The 19,409-nt window shown below is 41.3% G+C and overlaps 1 protein-coding gene across 1 annotated transcript in view; it reads left to right on the forward strand.

Annotated features, from left to right (window-relative positions):
* The window catches only part of TRPM1 (transient receptor potential cation channel subfamily M member 1), a 111,884-nt gene that overhangs the window by 52,361 nt on the left and 40,114 nt on the right, over positions 1-19,409 (forward strand). The window contains exons 15-20 of the mRNA XM_027570304.2: positions 1,056-1,190; positions 1,965-2,015; positions 4,378-4,518; positions 5,402-5,431; positions 10,063-10,352; positions 12,461-12,689. Of these exons, the coding sequence (XP_027426105.1) occupies positions 1,056-1,190; positions 1,965-2,015; positions 4,378-4,518; positions 5,402-5,431; positions 10,063-10,352; positions 12,461-12,689 (876 nt within the window). The remainder of the gene's footprint in view (positions 1-1,055; positions 1,191-1,964; positions 2,016-4,377; positions 4,519-5,401; positions 5,432-10,062; positions 10,353-12,460; positions 12,690-19,409) is intronic.

Raw genomic sequence — 19,409 nt, forward strand, 5'->3', positions numbered from 1 at the left:
TGAGTCCCAGGAGGCAGTAGCAGGGCACTCATGGGATAGTGTCAATATTTCAAAAGGCAATGGTAGGTTTCACAAACGCCAGACATTCCTGCTCTGTGGGAGAATGAAGCCACTCAGGGAGGTGCCCAACATGGGCTCGCTCTGCCTGGCAGACACGTAGATGTTTGATGCCTGAAAATATGGGGAAAAAAAACAATTATTATAAAACAAACACAGTTCAGGGAACAGAAGAAGGAGCCCACGACTGCGATGTGCAGGTAACACCACTCATCTAGGCCAGGAGGCTGAACCACACGCTGCGCGGTGTTCCTGGCTTGCTGCTCTGAGGACACAGTCAGGGAAGGTGCTGGGCCTCTGTGATGACATGTGACTGGCATTATCACGGCCACTAACCCTGGTGGCATGCTGCATGCCCCCAAGTTCCAGCCAGCTACCATGCAGTCATCCTCAGTCAGGAAGACAAACTCTCCCCAGCTGCTCTCTCCAGAAGGCTTCACATTACACTGAGCGCTGCAGGTTCCATCATTTTTAAAGGACAGAGGCACACACAATAGATAATAGCTTGTAAAATATTACAATCCACCGCCTCAAAATACATCGTTTATGGAGTCCAGAGCTTGGAGGTTCAAGTACTGATTGTCGTTGCATTTTGCAAAGAATGCTACAGCTTATGTCGTTTTTCTTTCCCATCTTTATTTCAAAAGAGAAGCAAATAAATTCAATTTTAATTAAAACAAATTGAAACTGGGGAGAGCAGCCATTTTGGCTGTAATTTTGAATCCTCTTCAATTTGTTTTAAAGAGGAGAGAAGGATTTACTTTTCTCCTTTTATCAAGCTTTGATACTTTGATAGGAAAGGTAGGGGCCAAATGGAGAAAAAAGAGGGGAGATGGGGTGTATTTACTCAAGAAAACAGCAAAGAGAACCAGGTTCAGCATGCTTTAGGGTCTGGGGGAGGGGGGTCAGACTGCGTTTTCCCAGATGCTTCCAGTCTGCCTCTTGCTGGAGTCCCTCTGAGAAGCCACTCAGCAGCTCCCTCTTGTTGCTTCATTCAGGTGAATGCTCTGGAACAAGCCATGCTGGATGCTTTAGTCTTAGATCGAGTAGACTTCGTGAAGCTCCTGATTGAAAACGGAGTGAACATGCAGCACTTTCTCACCATTCCAAGGCTGGAAGAGCTTTACAATACAGTGAGTGTTCTAGAAGGAGGGAGGGCAGAGGGGGAGCTAGCCATCTGATTATATTTATCACCAGTGCATATTTTGCATAAATGCCCTTAGATGAGCACAGAATCACTGGAACACTGGTTTCAGCTGGGAGGCCCATCATTTAATGGCAGGTGGCTGTTCTCACCCATGCTGGCCACTCCTTAGGTTCATGCCATGCCCCGCCAGAGAGCTGCAGTAAGAACTCAGGTGCAGTATATGAAGACTAGCTTATACAAAGAGGGAATCTAGCTTCCTAAATCATTAGCAGAGTGAAAAGTTACCAGAGTGAGCAGTTCCTTGGGACCCCCACTTTTTTAAGCAGCGTCAGTGAAAAATGTACAACTAAGCTTTCACAACAAAGAGCTCCGCTATCTGAGAATGCAAGTATACGGGCAAAATCCTCTTGGTGTATGTTATTACAATGTGATTTTGAGAATTTACATTCCCTGTCTCCATTCTAAAATTTCACATAGTGAAAATGGTCCTCAGCAGTTGCTTGGTCCTTGCTGAAGTTTTCACACAATATTGCACACCATAAGATGCTCTTTAAAATAATTCAATAGAAAGTAGTTAACATATTTTTGAACGTGTTGATACTTCTTAACCACAACCAGTCCTATCTTGTAAAAGAAACATACTGATAGTGGGTTACATTCCAGTTCTCACAAGTCATTAATTCTATAGAGTAGGGTAGGATTTAGCTCCAAGAGTTCAAGAGAAACACGTATTAAATATGGCTGAATGCTTCTCTTTCAGAGGCTGGGTCCACCAAACACACTTCATTTGCTGGTGAGGGATGTGAAAAAGGTCAGTCTGCCATTTTGTAATTCTTACCCAATGGCGTCTTTCAATAAGACATTTTATAAAGCCATTTTTACATTTCAAAAATGTGTTGTCATCTTATTGGCATCATTAGAAATAATGAATGCCTCTCTCCATAAAAGAGTTTACTTAAAACTAATATATATATATATATATATTTATCTTTTTAAAATTTCACATTCATTCCACACATGCGAGGCTCGTGTTGAATGACTGTTTGGTTATGGCACCTTGGCACCATCTCCAACGCCTGGGGCAACAGCCCAGGGAGGTGTCATCTTACCGCTGACCTGAGCCTCCATCTGTCCGTGGAGCCTCATGTTCTGTATCTACTTTAAGATCTGCTGCTCACTCCTTCACTGAGCCAGTTTCCAGAAGGAACATGCATCCTGTCACTGTGTGTGTTCTGCGGAGTGAAGCAGTCGTTCTTCCTGTTCTTTCATTAGTGAGTGATAGATGTTTTCCCCTCTTTCCACTGCTACTAACTACTTACAGTCTGTGTTCTTGTAGGATCTCGTTCACTCACTGTTCTGTCATGTCGCCACAGGCTAGAGGATTAGATTGAGTTAACGTGTGAGTGATTCACTTCTCTAGGATGCAGTCCCTGGCTTGCAAAGTGGGGGACGTGTATTCATATTCTGAGCAAGAGAAAATAATTCAAATGAGAGAATAGCGTTTCCAGAGTCCTAGATAGTCTGGCCATCCTTTACACAAATGTCTACTTCTAAGAATACAAGAATTCAGCTTCTACAGATACTCACTGGATCAGTGCATTATCAGTGGATCCCGGAACCAAGAGGGACCAGTGCCCTTACTTCCTCCGTTAGGAATCTGATTTCCCAGATTTCTTAGATTAGGAAGAGCACACATTCAAAAGCCACAGCTACCCAAGTTCAGACCCAACCATTTCTCACCTAAATGGCTTTAAGAATCCTCTTTCTACCTCCAATCCCACACCCCATGACCATTCCAGTCACAGGACTCCCTGATTTAAAATCCTCCAAAATCTCATGAAATTCAAGATCTTCTAAGAAAATTGTACCCCACTGGGCCTAGGTCCATCAATATCCCCTACTCTTTCCCATCACATCCCCACCATGGGGTACACATGCCAGACTCTCTGGGGCTCATGGAGTGGGCCATGCCTTGCTCCCGTCTGCAAGGCCCTTCCTCTTTGTCCCCTGCAGTTTCTGCTCCTCCTTCTCCTAGCTACCTCAGATGTGCCTCCTACAGGAAGTCCCTGCTTACCCTCCACCCGCCCAGAGCTCAGGAGTTCAGGAGTTCAGGGCCAAACTTGCTGTTGGTGGCTTTGCCCCCCCTCTGGAACAGTGAGCTCCCTGAGGGCAGAACTGCATCTCCTTGTGTCTGCAAATGGAATCCCTGACATGGGGAAGGATCACTATAGGAGCTGAACAAACTCGTTAATGCCAGAGTGAAGTATTTGGTAAATGTGGCCAGTTCTAAAGTAAAGGGAGGACATTTAGAATATGTAATCTCCAAGCAATGGACCCTGGGTTCCCGCCATCATTTCACCCATGTGAAATTAAACAAGCGATAATACATAGCGACACACACACACACACACACACACACACACACACACACACACACATCCTTACAATCGACTGGTCCTGGGTAAGTCAGCTGTCCAGGGACATGAATGACTGGCCAACCTCATCTCAACATACTCTGTTGTATTTTGTTGCAACCCTCTGCCCCGTCACTGACTCCCAGTCACACCAGATATTTTGTGGGGCTTGTGCTCTTACTGAAATCTGAGGGGGTCCCCAGAAATTCACAGGGCACCATGTGAAGCTTTCTCTAAGAAATTCCCAGCCCCAGGGATACTCTGTCTTCCCACTGCCTCCCGTGTAGTCCTCCTTCCCGTCATGTGGGTCACTTCCTCTGTTAGCACGAAATCTGGACTCCAGGCTCCTGAAGCGGGCTTCTTCCCTGCAAGCAGCTATGAAAGCACCTTCTCAACACAACTCATCTGCTCTCACAAGGGAGGTCCCACGCCAGGGGCATCGTATCTCCTCTACATCTACACGTGCACACTGCAGGCCATTTTGAATCAGCCCACGGACAAGCCTAGGGCTCTACCCTGCAGTCTCATGGGTTTCTAACTCTTCTCACCGAGAAAGTTTAAAACATTTTCTCAAGTATTGCTTACCCCCTCTTCACCCTCAGTCATATGGTAATGGACTGAATAGTGTTTAATGCTCCATTCCATACATCAACACCCAAGTGGTGGCCAGGAATGGCCACTTATGGCCAAGGTGTGTGATGAAGACCACACTTGGAATGCATTCTTGCAGGGCCTGAGACACGGCTTCTTTTCTTCCAGGGCAACCTGCCACCTGATTACCATATCAGCCTCATCGACATAGGGCTTGTGCTGGAGTACCTCATGGGCGGGGCGTACCGCTGCAATTATACTCGGAAGAGCTTTCGGACCCTTTACAACAACTTGTTTGGACCTAAGAGGGTAGAACAAAATGAACTTGTGATGTTCTATGGTCCCTTGCCTTTCTTTCCAACATAACTCAGCCTGTTCAAAGCCAAGTTCATCACCCCATCCCCAAGTGCACCTGTCCTTCCTCCTCTAGCAATCCAGGTGTGAGACTGCACGGTCCCTAGAGTTGCCCATGTTTCACCCAGAGCCTTTACCCTCTTAGCAAGGCAGGCCCTCGGCCCATCAATTACTTCTGCCTCCTATCCTTTGTCTATAACAGGCTTCCTCCCGGGCTCCTTTGTCTCTGCCCTCTCCAATCCATCCTACTGCTGTAGTCACCTTCATCTTCCAAAGCAAGGGACCGTGCACTCCCTGCTTAAATACTTACAGTGCTCCCCACCACCTGAGGAATCACCACCAAGCTCATTATTACAGCATCCAAGGCTCTCTGACAGCCTGAGAACTGTCCCACACTATCATGGGAGACCACAAACCTCTGCCAAAATCAAATTGCACTACTGTACCAGCCATGTCTTTCCCCTGATCAAAATTCCACGCATACCACAAGCCCAACTCAAATGTCAGACCTTCCATGAAGCCCTCCTCTCTCGCCCCCCACAGAGAGCCCCGTAAGCTCCTGGTCTGCATTTCTGTTGGCGAACCTCTGGTTCTACCTGGAATAAGGATTATGTGTCTGCACATCTTTCTCCTTAACTGACTTTGGCTGTCCAGAAGCAGTTTCCATATTAAAGCATTTCCTTTCCTTGGGTATTGCCCTTAATTGTTAATGATACAAAGTACTTTTTAACCCAGAATTCTGTCCCTTACTAACAACACTGCTAAAGTACTACTAACATTACTGCTACTACCATTAGTTATCTGATTTAATGAATGTTTTTCCTCTTTTATTATGCAGCCTAAAGCTCTTAAACTTCTAGGAATGGAAGTAAGTAAGATATGTTTTCACTGGCTTTCTATCGTCATCAAATATATTTAGTCCTCTTTGTGTTGTATTTGTTTAGTTTAAAATTGAGGTTGCTTTCCATTTAATGGATCAATCCACTACCCCACACACCAACATTTATTTAGTGTAGTCAAATTATACAAAAGGATAATAAACATTCCCAAAAAGGTAAAAACTACTTAATTCATTTTATAGAGTTAGCAAAACCATAGTTCCAAAAGCAGACAGAGATTAAACATACAAAAAAACCCCGCAAAATCATAAATAATAGCAAAAGGAATTCAGTGGCATATTTAAAAAGTTCCAAATAAGTAATTAAACTCTTCTAAGAATGCGAATATTATTTAATGTTAGTAAGTTTTTAGTATATTGCATCACATCAAGAAGTAAAAGAAGGAAAACAGTGTAACAGCATTTTTCAACAGATGCTAAAGAGGAATTGAAAAACAGATTCCTATTATGTTATGTTAGTCACCATACAATACCTCATTAGTTTTTGATGTAGTGATCCACGATTCATTGTTTTCGTATAACACCCAAAATTTAAAAAAAATAAAAAAATAAAAAAGTAAATAAACAAAAAGATTTTGGAAAGTTTGGAAGGAAGCTTGAGAGTAATGTGAATCAGTTATTTAATAATAAATAGTAAAGAATACTAATTATAAACTGTTAGAAACTGGTGAATCTTGCTCAATTAAAAAAAGGGTATAACATTTAAAAAAAAAGAAAAACAGATTCCTTAAACCTGTTTAAAAAGTTTACTAGAAAGAGAGTGAGAAAATAGAATGATAAAATAAAAATACCTTCTGATATGATTAAAATACATGTATACTTCATGGTAAGAGGATATCTACTACTGAATAGTGGTGCCCTTGGCATCATTTTTATTAAAATCAAGAACAGGGTAAGCGTGCCCATTATCATTGGCATTGAACCCCATTAGGTTTTTTAAAATCTTCTAGAAATTGTACCACATGAAAAATAAGTGTTACAGAAAGAATAAATAAAAAGTGGAGAAAATAATTACTTAAAAAGAATAGTTAAAAGGGAGAGAAAATGATTAGAGCTTCGGGCACCTGGGTGGCTCAGTCGGTTAAGCCTCTGCCTTTGGCTCAGGGCATGATCCCAGGGTCCTGGGATCAAGTCCCACATTGGGCTCCCTGCTCAGTGGGGAGTCTGATTCTCCCTCTCCCTCTGCCCCTCCTCCCTGCTCGTGCACACTCTCTCTCTCACTCTCTCACTCACTCTCAAATAAATAAATAAAATCTTTAGACTTTCCTAGAAAGTCTAAATTTATTTCATCTAGACTTTCAAATTCATTGGTATAAACCTTTATATTATATTGTTTCAATCTCCTCAATATCTTAGTTGTGCACCCTTCTGATTTTTTTAAATTATATCTTCCTTCTTTTTTTATTAACCAAACTGGTCTACATATTTGATTGGTATTTTTGTTGTATCAAGCAACTTTCTTTTTTTTGTTTTTGTTCTTATTAATGTCTGCTTCATCTTTATTCATTCCTTCCATGTACTTTCTATAGTTACTATATTGTTTTTATCAACTCCATTTGAAAGTGAGGTTCACTCATTTTCAATCTTCCCTTTATTGCAATAAACACATGAAAGGTATAAATTTTTCTCTGAGCATTGTTTTCATGATATCTCACATGTTTAGGTAAGTAGAACCTTCATTGCCATTCATTTCTAAATTGTTTATAATTTCCTCTTTAATCCAAGAGCATTTAAAGATTTTTTTTTATTTGAAAGAAAGAGAACACAGGGGGAGGGGTGGGAGGGAGGGGCAGAGGGAGTGGGAGAAGCAGAGTCCCCACTGAGCAGGGAGCCCCACTAGGGACTCAATCCCAGAATCCTGAGATCATGACCTGAGCCAAAGAAGCTTAACCGACTGAGCCACCCAGGCACCCCCTAATTCAAGAGCATTTAAAATCCGTAAGTGTATTTAAATTTTTCCAGATGCAGGCTTTGTTTGTTGTTATCCTACTGTTGTTGATTTCTAGTTTTATTCCTTGATATGTAGACTACATGATTTCTAGTATCTGGAATCTGTTGAAATAGACAGTCTCAAAGGACTTGGGGTATAATGCCTGGTGGAGTTTTGTTAATGATCCACGTATGCTGGAAATATGCATGTATTCTTGGTTTGTTGGAAACATTTCTTACATTTAGCTGTCAGATCAAACTTGGTAATTATGTAATTTAATTTGCTTCTATATTTAGGAACTTTTCAAGTTCATTTCTAAGTGAGGTACCTTCAGGGACTGATACTGTGATGGTGGATATATCAATTTCTCTTTATGCTTCCAGTTCATATCTTTTGTTATTTTATTGAGTTGTTTCTCTTTTTCTTGTTGATTTGTAGCAGTTTAGGAAAATTAACTCCTTGTTTGTTATATCCTCTCTCTAGCAATCTTAAAACTATTTTAAGAGAGTTTACATGCAATTAGTATTTTGATAATATTATATATTATTGAAAGATAAGCTTAAAGGGCTTCTGTTCTTTAACATTTCATAGCCATTTGTGGATTTTGATTTAATTTGGTATATTATATATATATATATATATATATATTTTTTAGAGGTGGGGAAGGGCAGAGGGAGAGAGAGTCTTAAGCAGACTCCACTCCCAACACGGAGCCTGACACAGGGCTAATTTGGTATATTCTTGAAAATAAAGCTATGTTTTTTTTTAAATTTCTATATGGCAATTTTAAACCTATATAAAGCAACCTTCCCTAAATTGCTGTAACTATAGTTTTACTGGGACAAATTAGAAAATTAGAACAAAAATATTTTAATCCAGGGCAAGGTATGGTAGTTTCAATAGAAATGTTACAACTCATTAAGAGAATATAACAATTAGGTCAGTCATGAATAACGCATGATAGGACTTGGAGAGTCAGGCCCCCAGCCCAGCCATTCCAGTTGTGTGAATGTGGGCAAGTTATTCAGTCTTTGGGCCACAACTTCCTCATCTGAGGGAATGGAAGAAATTCACAACCTCTGAGTCATTGAAGAATAAGTGTAGGTAATTGATGGGAAAGCAGTTTGCAAAAGAATAAATACCCATGGCTATTATTCCACTGAGTACTGAAGTCTTAGCCTGCAATAAGCTGAGCCCCATATATTTTCAATTTACTCCCATGTTTCACCCCCAGTTCTCCCTGTCATGACCCACCTTTCTTTCGGATCCTGTTCTATTTTCAGAACTGCCCCTCATCATCCCTTTAGGAAATGGAAATTTTGGCCTTCCCTTTGCACCACACACATGAAAGGACAAACAAAGCTCATTTAAAAGGGAACGTTTGCTTCCTTTAAACATTGATAGGGAAACCTAATGACGTTTTTTTCTATCCCCTTCCATATTTTCCTATTAATCTCTGCCTATGTCTGACATTGATATTGGGAGACTTCTCTGAGGAAATAAACTTTACCTCTCCCATGGTGCTGTGTGTATTTTAGTGTATTCTTTGTTTCCGTTTTGCAGCGTGTCCTCAGGCTTTTTTTTTTTAATATTTATTATTGACATACAATGTGACGTTAATTTCAAGTGTACGACAGATTCAACAATTCTGTACATGACTCAGTGCTCACCCTGATAAGTGTAGTCACCATCTGTCACCATACACTGTTATTGCAATATTATTGACTATATTCCCTATGCTGTACTTTTCATCTCTATGACTTGTTTATTTTATAACTGGTAGTTTGTACCCCTGAGTCCCCTTCACTTATGTCACCCACCCCTCCACACCTTCCCCTCAGGCAACAACCAGATTTTTCTCTGTATCTAAGTCTGGGGTTTTTTTGTTTGTTTGTTTGTCTGCTTATTTATTTGTTTTGTTTTCTAGGTTCCACTTGTAAGTGAAATCATGTGGTATTATTAGTCTTTCTCTGTCTGACTTATTTCACTTAGCATGATATCCTCTACATCCATCCATGTTGTTGCAAATGGCAATATCTCATTCTTTTTGATGGCTGAGTAATATTGCATTATGTGTAAATACCACATCTTTATTCATTCATCTATTGATGGACACTGTGTGGCTTTCACATCTTAGCTATTGTAAATAATACTGCAATAAACATAGGGGCTCATGTATCTTTTCAAATTAGTGCTTTTGTTTTCTTTGAGTAAATGCCCAGCAGTGGAATTACTAGATCATAGAGTAGTTCTATTTTTAATTTTTTGAGGAACCTCCATACTGTTTTCCATAGTGGCTGCACCAGCTTGCATTCCCACCAACAGTGTAAGAGGGTTTCTTTTCCTTCACATCCCCACCTATTTTATTTGTATCCCTTCAGTTTTTAAAGGCTTGTGGAAAACAAAACAAAAACCTGTCAACCCAGGAGTATAAATTCATCAAACTGTAGCATGCCTTTTCAGTCCATTTGGGTTTAGATGGTTTACTTATTATAATATACATGTGCTTCTTTTCACAAGAATTAATATACTGAGTGGGAACCACAGATGTATTTACAAAATCTCTTTATTACCGATGACAAAGGAGTTTTCCTTTTTTTGGTAGTCATGAAATCCTTTGTTGTGCACTTATGCCAGAACTGTGAAAAAAAATGTGCTTGTCTCCCCTCAGGATGATGAGCCTCCAGCCAAAGGGAAGAAGAAAAAAAAGAAGAAGGAGGAAGAGATTGACATTGATGTGGATGACCCTGCTGTGAGTCGGTTCCAGTACCCCTTCCACGAGCTGATGGTGTGGGCGGTGCTCATGAAGCGCCAGAAAATGGCTGTCTTCCTCTGGCAGCGAGGTGAAGAGAGCATGGCCAAGGCCCTGGTGGCCTGTAAGCTCTACAAGTCCATGGCCCACGAGTCCTCTGAGAGTGAGCTGGTGGATGATATCTCCCAGGATTTGGACAACAACTCCAAGTTAGTGTCGAGGGAATTTAAGAACCAGGAAAGACTATTGTCCTGAGGACCTGTCCCTTTGGGGGAGGGTGGCAAATGTATTTCTCACTTAAGTCCAATTATGTGTAAAGCTTGGTCATAAACTCCTGCTGTCCATCATGTCGATATTTTTTCTTCTGTCTCTCTGAGGTATTTCTAGACTGCCACTGTTTTGTTTTTTTACTGCCCTCTCATGGGAATTATTGAAACATAGTTTTAATGCAAAGACAGTGAAACAGATTTCCATACAGAAACACACAGAGGAGTATAACTGTGCCTATGAACTTGACTTTCCCAAGTGCTCCTCTCTTTTTCTCCCATTTAGGTGGGACAGGACAGCTAGAGGGTCCTGCCGTTGCGTATCTCCCTTCTGCCAGGCGGGACAGGCTCCGATAATACCCCAATAAGTGAGGCTACAGCTAACTCATTTCTCCTTTGGGCAGGCCTTGTTAAGAAGAACAGAGTATGCGGACATATTTCTCTGTCTGTCTCTGCAGTTTTGGGAGCAACAGTTTGCCCTGTGACCTCAATTCTCTGATAAATTTAGAAGAATTGTCAATTTTCAGTTTGTCCAGGTTTTCACTTATTGTTAAGACAGAGTGGTCACTTCCAAGCCCCTTACATGCAAAACTAAAAACCAGAAGTCCCAGTACAACTTGAGGCCTACATAAGCAACTCTGCCTACATCTAACATTTTTGTTTTCTGAGGCACACTGCTTTTATTTTCAAAGTAAAATTAGATTTAGTGATTTCCAAAGTCATTAGCTGATTTCTAAACATTGGGAATCCAAAGTCATCTAAAAAAATGGAGCGGTATTCCCCTGTCTCAGGGGGTTGGTAAACAACATCCCTCTGCTTCCTGGAGGATTCTCATGGTGATATGTCACCCCACAGCCTCTAGGACCTGAGGCCAGAGAGCATTCCTCTTCAGGGACAGAGAAGGCCATTCCCCCAGACATAATTCCTCCCTTCTACAACCTTCAGTTCATCATTGGAATGAAATCTTACAAAAAAAAAAAAAAAATGGAGGAACAAAAACTTCATGAAGAGTGATCACTATGGAACTTTATCTTAACCACATTCCATGAAAAATGCTGAAGGAACAAGGAATGTTTATGACTGTCACTGAATATTTGAATGAGGGTCATGCAGAAAATGGAACAAATTTTATGTTTACAGAGGCGCCTGGGTGGCTCAGTCAGTTAAGCGTCTGCCTTCAGCTCAGGTCATGATCTCAGGGTCCTGGGATCGAGCCCCACACTGGGCTCTCAACTCAGTGAGGAGTCTGCTTCTTCCTCTACCTCTGTGCATGCTCTCTCTCTCTTTTTCTCTCTCACTTTCCCTCAAGTAAATAAATTTTTTAAAAAATCTTTAAAAAAATTTTATGTTTACAATTCAACTTATATCATCCTCTCCTCCCCTCCCCCCAACCTGGCTCCCATTACTTTCTTTTCCTCCACCCCCAACGACTAGGCCCTCGCTGCTCTAGGCCCCCAAGACAACTAGAACCTGTCTCTTTCATAGCCCTGAGAGTGTTGAATTCTCTTGTGACCAGTGTGTTATTGAAGTATTGCTCACGTGCAGAGAAAGGCATCCATACAAATGTATGTGTTCACAAATAGAACACACTGGCATGACCAGAGCCTAGATCAAGGAACAGGACTTTACCCAGACCTGCCAGCCCTCCTGGTGTCCCCTTGCAATGTCCACCTGTACCCTCCAAAAAGGATAGTCATAATCTGACTTCCATTGCCACAGGGGCTTTGCTGTCCTCTGTCTTCTATGAACACTTGAGGGAAAGAACTTTGTCTTCTCATCTCTGTGTCCCTGGGGCCTGAGGCGGCAGATGTGGGGTCAATTTAAACTCCATTTGCAGCAGGAGGAGTCAGACCCCCAACATGACTGAGCACAGAGCCCTGGTCCCAGCCATTCCCAACTGGGACATACCCAGTGAGCCTCCTGACTGCAGAGGATTGGAAATCAAGGATTCTGTGTCCTGTAGCTCTGTGATGGCCCTGTGGACACGTCTCTCTAACAAAGAGTGTGTGGCCCCTGCAGCTTCAGCCCTGATTGCATTTCTTTCCCTCCAGAGACTTTGGCCAGCTTGCCTTGGAGTTGTTAGACCAGTCCTATAAGCACGACGAGCAGATCGCCATGAAACTGCTGACCTATGAGCTCAAGAACTGGAGCAACTCCACTTGCCTCAAACTGGCGGTGGCGGCCAAACACCGGGACTTCATCGCTCACACCTGCAGCCAGATGCTGCTGACTGACATGTGGATGGGAAGGCTGCGAATGAGGAAAAACCCCGGCCTAAAAGTATGTATGACTTGTTGTGAGCTCTTACTCTGCACCTTGCTGAGCTGGGCACTTCCTGTGGATTATTTCATTTATTCCTCTGAACAACCCCACCAGGGAGATGCTTTCTTACAGATGAAAACCTGATGCTTCAATATTAAGTAACTTACCTAGAGTCTGAGCCAGTAAGGCGTGGGTTCAGGACCTGAACCCAGGAGGTCTAATGCCCGACCTAACCAGCGTGCCTGGCTTACAGAGCTTGGAGTCCACCCTAACTAACCGCATTCCCCTGACAGGCCATCTACCTGCCATTAAAGCAGGCACCTGAACTCTTTCTATAGATCCCCTTACAACTCTGAAGTTGTGTGATATTATTTCAATTGGCGATGTTTTCATTACATGGGGTTTATAAGAGAATATGAAGTTATGAATGGGTTTGAAAAGGATGTAGTGGGTAGAAAAGTGTATTCCAATCAAATCCTAGCTTTGCTGTTTACTACTGTTAATGATAGGTTACCTTTCTCTCTTTTTTAAGTATGCTTCACACCCAGCATGGATCCCAATGCAGGGCTTGAACTCATGACCCTGAGATCAAGACCTGAGTTGAGATCAAGAGTTGGATACTTAACCAACTGAGCCACCCAGGCACCCCAACTATTAGGTTATCTTGAGAAGAGATTCTAATCTTCAGATAACCTAGTCCCTAGTGGCAGTATTATATCAATCTCATGGGATTGCCATGAGGGTAAAGAAAAGACACTATATGTTATGCTGTGTGGTTCTGGCAAATAGAAGGCACTCCATGTCTTGAAAATATGAAGGTGATTTTTTATCCCTGTACGAAAACTGAGCAGCAGGATTAAAAGTCAGTCAGATTAAATGAGTTTAAGGAGTCAGTGAGATCCAAGAAGAAAGTGCTGAAGAACAGAAATGAGTCCAATAAATAGATGGAGTTACTGAGGAACTATGAGTATCAGAGATATAGGTTAAGGAAACAAGAACAGTTTCTTAACAAGAAAATCCTTCATGAAAACATAGAAGGGGAATCAAATTTCAGGAAGAAAAAAAATACACACAAAAGTTAAGGTTCGGTTATGATACAAATTAAAATTCAGAATGATTCCAAGCAGCTGGTAGAATGTAAAAAAGACCATTTGACCTCTGATGCCAAGAACATGATCTTTTAGTGGAGCCAGATTTCTACATTAAAATTGCCATATGGCTGTGCAATAAACAATATTTATATAGTAATAAAAATGGAAATGCTTTCTCTTGGTTTTCAGCTTTTAGAATAGTCCCATAGGCAAAGCCCTGAAGACTCAAATATGATTCCTTAACAGGATACAAATGCCACCAAGTATGAAAAGACAAAAGCAAAGGCACAGCTGGGGAAAACTGGGTGGTAGAAGGCAGAAGGAAGGGTAGTAAGAAGGATAATGTCCCATATTATAAAGAGGGCAATTGAGACTCTCAAAAGTTGTTGAGACCAGAGATAAAGATTTCAGTTTATGATGTAAAGTTACAAAGGCAACTTTGTAGGAACTGAAAATATTCTTGTGCCTATTAAAAATGGAGCAGAGGAGGGTGCCTGGGTGGCTCGGTTGGTTGAGCGACTGCCTTCGGCTCAGGTCATGGTCCTGGAGTCCCGGGATCGAGTCCAGCATCGGGCTCCCTGCTCGGCGGGGAGTCTGCTTCTCCCTCTGCCCCTCCCCCCTCTCATGCATGCTCTCTCTCATTCTCACTCTCTCAAATAAATAAATAAATCTTTAAAAAAAATGGAGCAGAGGTAATCCATTAACAAAGTAGGTAATCCATTAACAAAGAAACAGCAGTATAAAATATCACCCGGGTTGCTCAAAATGTGAAATTATCGGTAAGGACTAAAACCAGAAATAGTTCAAAGTGATTATCTCAAAATATAATTCAAAGATTTCTCTTGAAGACAAATGATTTGAAATTATATATTGAAAAAACACATTCCAAACCTGAGTATATCAACCCAGAACAACCAACATCAACACACATTTTAAAATTACTGGGTATGGGCTCACAGTAATTTAAAATTACTGTGAGCGATTACTGGGTATGTGCTATGGTGAGGGCTGTGAATTGTGTAAGACTGATGAATCACAGACCTGTACCCCTGAAACAAATAGTACATTATATGTTAATAAAAAAATTAAATTACTGGATTTTAATGAAAAAGAAAAAACTCTCTGGGTATCCAGGCAAAACACAACAACAACAAAAGTGACTTACAAGGAAAAGAAAATTAGATTATTGTCAGACTTTCAACAGCAACCACTTGTGTCAGGGAGAAAAAAATGGAGTGTATTATATAAAGATACTCCCAGAAGAAAAATGACAGGCCAGGATTTTATATCCAAAAAAGTGACTATTATATATAAAGAGTACACACAAACTTTTACCAACAGGCAAGAACTCCAGGAAATATTGTGTCTAGGAGCCCTTTCTGAAGATTCTATTAGAGAATGAGCTTTCAAGAGCCAAAATACCCAGAGAGACATCAGTATAAGGACTAATGGTAAGCCTCAAATAGGTATTTATTTACAGTGCTGAGACTAGGGGAAGGCTAAGAGGGAGAGATGTATGTAGTAATGGCTATGTGTTCTGATAATGTAGATATAATATAACCATTTTCAAAGGGAGAGATAATCAGAGCACCTATGCAAAAGAAAAAAAAGTAACTTTTCAGTAATCATGATTGATTATAGTAGTATTAACATTGTTATTCTGAAACTATAAAGTAAAAGCAACTGCGTAACAAGGGACATTTTAATTCTAACATAATGTCAGTCCTTGAGAAATAGGACTTAGTGTGGAACAAAAGGAAACACAGCTAGAATCTAGAAAGGAGTAAGCAGAAGGCCTATAGCACTTAACTGGAAGCATCAATATGAACTCAACTCTATTTCTGACCAACGAAAAGTCTAGAAACAATGACCTACCCAAAAGCCACAAACATCTCCAATGCCCTCACCATTTCCCACTAACTGGAGCCAGAATTTCTTAGAGAAATGGTTCATTCCAGATCTGGAGCAAGAAATGTACAAGATAAGCCTGGAACATCTTCACACATCAGATGGCAAAGAAGCTATCAAAGACCAATAGGGTAAGAACAGGGAGACCCAGGAGCCCGCTTGAAGAGATTTCCACTGGCCAAAGATGGGACAATTTGACTTTCAATAATATTACTAATAGCAATAGGTGGAAACATATCATACATGTTTAAATCCATGAGTTTATAACGATATTTTAATTCCTTCAGTGGATGATAAGAAACCAATTCACTATCTGGAAGATAGTTAAATAAGAATGAAGCATTTAACATGCATTTCCTACATGAACTCAACCATGGGTAACCACTGAGTAGATGAAGGGAAATGTGAACGTCTTCATAAATTTATTCCAACTAAGAAATGAAAAGTAAGGGGTGCCTGGGTTTCTCAGTTGGTTCAGGTCATGATCTTGGGTCCTAGATGGAGCTCCGCCTCAGGCTCCCTGCTCAGTGGGGAGTCTGCTTCTCCCTCTCCCTCTGCCCCTCCCCCTCCATTGCGCTCACACTCTCTCTTTCAAATAAATGAATAAAATCTTTAAAAAAAATAAATTAGATAGAGTTAGAATATCACCAATTCTCAACACCAAGCAAGTTAATGAATCTAACTGCTGCTAACATCACCAAGAGCTTCCTGATGAAAGAACACACTATCTACATTCTCAGCAACGGTCTTGAACCTGGGTGTGGTCAGGCCTCTGGATCCAGCTGCCAAGTGGACAAAGGAACACCTCGAATAGCACAGGAGTCATGTAATCCCCTAAATCCACTCTGTGATCACTCTACACGTCCAAATCCTCTAGCTCTTCAACAGATAAACAGCCAGAAGACATGCATATTAAAAAAAAAAACAATTTAAGCAGCGCCTGGGTGGCTCAGTCATTAAGCGTCTGCCTTCAGTTTAGGTCATGATCCCAGGGTCCTGGGATCGAGCCCCGCATCGGGCTCCCTGCTCAGCAGGAAGTCTGCTTCTCCCTCTCCCACTACCTCTGCTTGTGCTCCCTCTTGCGCTGTGTCTCTCTCTGTCAAATAAATAAATAAAATCTTAAAAAAAAATTTAAAAACACACCAGAATTTTATTTTTTTAAATTTTATTGTTATGTTAATCACTATATATTACATCATTACTTTTGATATAGTGTTCCATGATTCATTGTTTGTGCGTAACACCCAGTGCTCCATGCAGAATGTGCCCTCTTTAATACCCACAACCAGGCTAACCCATCCCCCTACCCTCCTCCCCTCTAGAACCCTCAGTTTGTTTTTCAGAGTCCATCGTCTCTCATGGTTCGTCTCCCCCTCCGACTTACTCCCCTTCGTTCTTCCTCTCCTGCTATCTTCTTCTTTTCCTTTTTCTTAACATATGTTGCATTATTTGTTTCAGAAGTACAGATCTGTGATTCAAGTCTTGCACAATTCACAGCGCTCACCATAGCACATACCCTCCCCAATGTCTATCACCCAGCCACCCCATCCCTCCCACCCCCCACCACTCCAGCAACCCTCACTTTGTTTCCTGAGATTAAGAATTCCTCATATCAGTGAGGTCATATGATACATGTCTTTCTCTGATTGACTTATTTCACTCAGCATAACACCCTCCAGTTCCATCCACGTCGTTGCAAATGGCAAGATCTCATTCCTTTTGATGGCTGCATGATATTCCATTGTGTATATATACCACTTCTTCTTTATCCATTCATCTGTCAGTGGACATCTTGGCTCGTTCCACAGTTTGGCTATTGTGGACATTGCTGCTATAAACATTGGGGTGCACGTACCCCTTCAGATCCCTACATTTGTATCTTTGGGGTAAATACCCAGTAGTGCAGTTGCTGGATCGTACAGTAGCTCTATTTTCAACTGTTTGAGGAACATCCATACTGTTTTCCAGAGTGGCTGCACCAGCTTGCATTCCCACCAACAGTGTAGGAGGGTTCCCCTTTCTCCACATCCCCGCCACATCTGTCGTTTCCTGATTTGTTAATTTTAGCCATTCTCACGGGTGTGAGGTGGTATCTCATTGAGGTTTTGATTTGGATTTCCCTGATGCTGAGCGATGTTGAGCACTTTTTCATGTGTTTGTTGGCCATTTGGATGTCTTCTTTGGAAAAATGTCTATTCATGTCTTCTGCCCATTTCTTGATTGGATTACTTGTTCTTTGGGTGTTGAGTTTGATAAGTTCTTTATAGATTTTGGATACGAGCCCTTTATCTGATATGTCATTTGCAAATATCTTCTCCCATTCTGTGGGTTGTCTTTTGGTTTTGTGGACTGTTTCTTTTGCTGTGCAAAAGCTTTTTATCTTGATGAAATCCCAATAGTTCATTTTTGCCCTTGCTTCCCTTGCCTTTGGCGATGTTTCTAGGAAGAAGTTGCTGTGGCTGAGGTCGAAGAGGTTGCTACCTGTGTTCTCCTTTAGGATTTGGATGGACTCCTGTCTCACGTTTAGGTCTTTCAACCATTTGGAGTCTATTTTTGTGTGTGGTGTAAGGAAATGGTCCAGTTTCATTCTTCTGCATGTGGCTGTCCAATTTTCCCAACACCATTTGTTGAAGAGACTGTCTTTTTGCCATTGGACATTCTTTCCTGCTTTGTCAAAGATAAGTTGACCATAGAGTTGAGGGTCCATTTCTGGGCTCTCGATTCTGTTCCATTGATCTATGGGTCTGTTTTTGTGCCAGTACCATACTGTCTTGATGATGACAGCTTTGTAATAGAGCTGAAAGTCCGGAATTGTGATGCCGCCAGCTTTGCTTTTCTTTTTCAGTATTCCTCTGGCTATTCGGGGTCTCTTCTGGTTCCATACAAATTTTAGGATTATTTGTTCCATTTCTTTGAAAAAAGTGGATGGTATTTTGATGGGGATTGCATTGAATGTGTAGATTGCTCTAGGTAGCATTGACATCTTCACAATGTTGATTCTCCCAATCCATGAGCATGGAACGTTTTTCCATTTCTTTGTGTCTTCTTCAATTTCTTTCATGAGTATTTTATAGTTTTCTGAGTACAGATCCTTTGCCTCTTTGGTTAGATTTATTCCTAGGTATCTAATGGTTTTGGGTGCAATTGTAAATGGGATCGACTCCTTGATTTGTCTCTCTTCTGTCTTGTTGTTGGTGTATAGGAATGCCACTGATTTCTGTGCATTGATTTTATATCCTGCTACTTTACTGAATTCCTGTATGACTTCTAGCAGTTTTGGGGTGGAGTCTTTTGGGTTTTCCACATACAGTATCATATCATCTGCAAAGAGTGAGAGTTTGACTTCCTCTTTGCCGATTTGGATGCCTTTGATTTCTTTTTGTTGTCTGATTGCTGTGGCTAGGACTTCTAATACTATGTTGAATAGCAGTGGTGAGAGTGGACATCCCTGCCGCGTTCCTGACCTTAGGGGAAAAGCTCTCAGCCTTTCCCCATTGAGAATGATATTCGCTGTAGGTTTTTCATAGATGGCTTTTATGATATTGAGGTATGTACCCTCTATACCTATACTCTGAAGAGTTTTGATCAAGAAAGGATGTTGTACTTTGTCAAATGCTTTTTCTGCATCTATTGAGAGGATCATATGATTCTTGCTCTTTCTTTTGTTAATGTATTGTATCACGTTGATTGATTTGCGGATGTTGAACCAGCCTTGCAGCCCAGGAATAAATCCCACTTG

Source organism: Zalophus californianus, chromosome 6, assembly GCF_009762305.2.
Source record: "Zalophus californianus isolate mZalCal1 chromosome 6, mZalCal1.pri.v2, whole genome shotgun sequence".
Taxonomy (NCBI): domain Eukaryota; kingdom Metazoa; phylum Chordata; class Mammalia; order Carnivora; family Otariidae; genus Zalophus; species Zalophus californianus.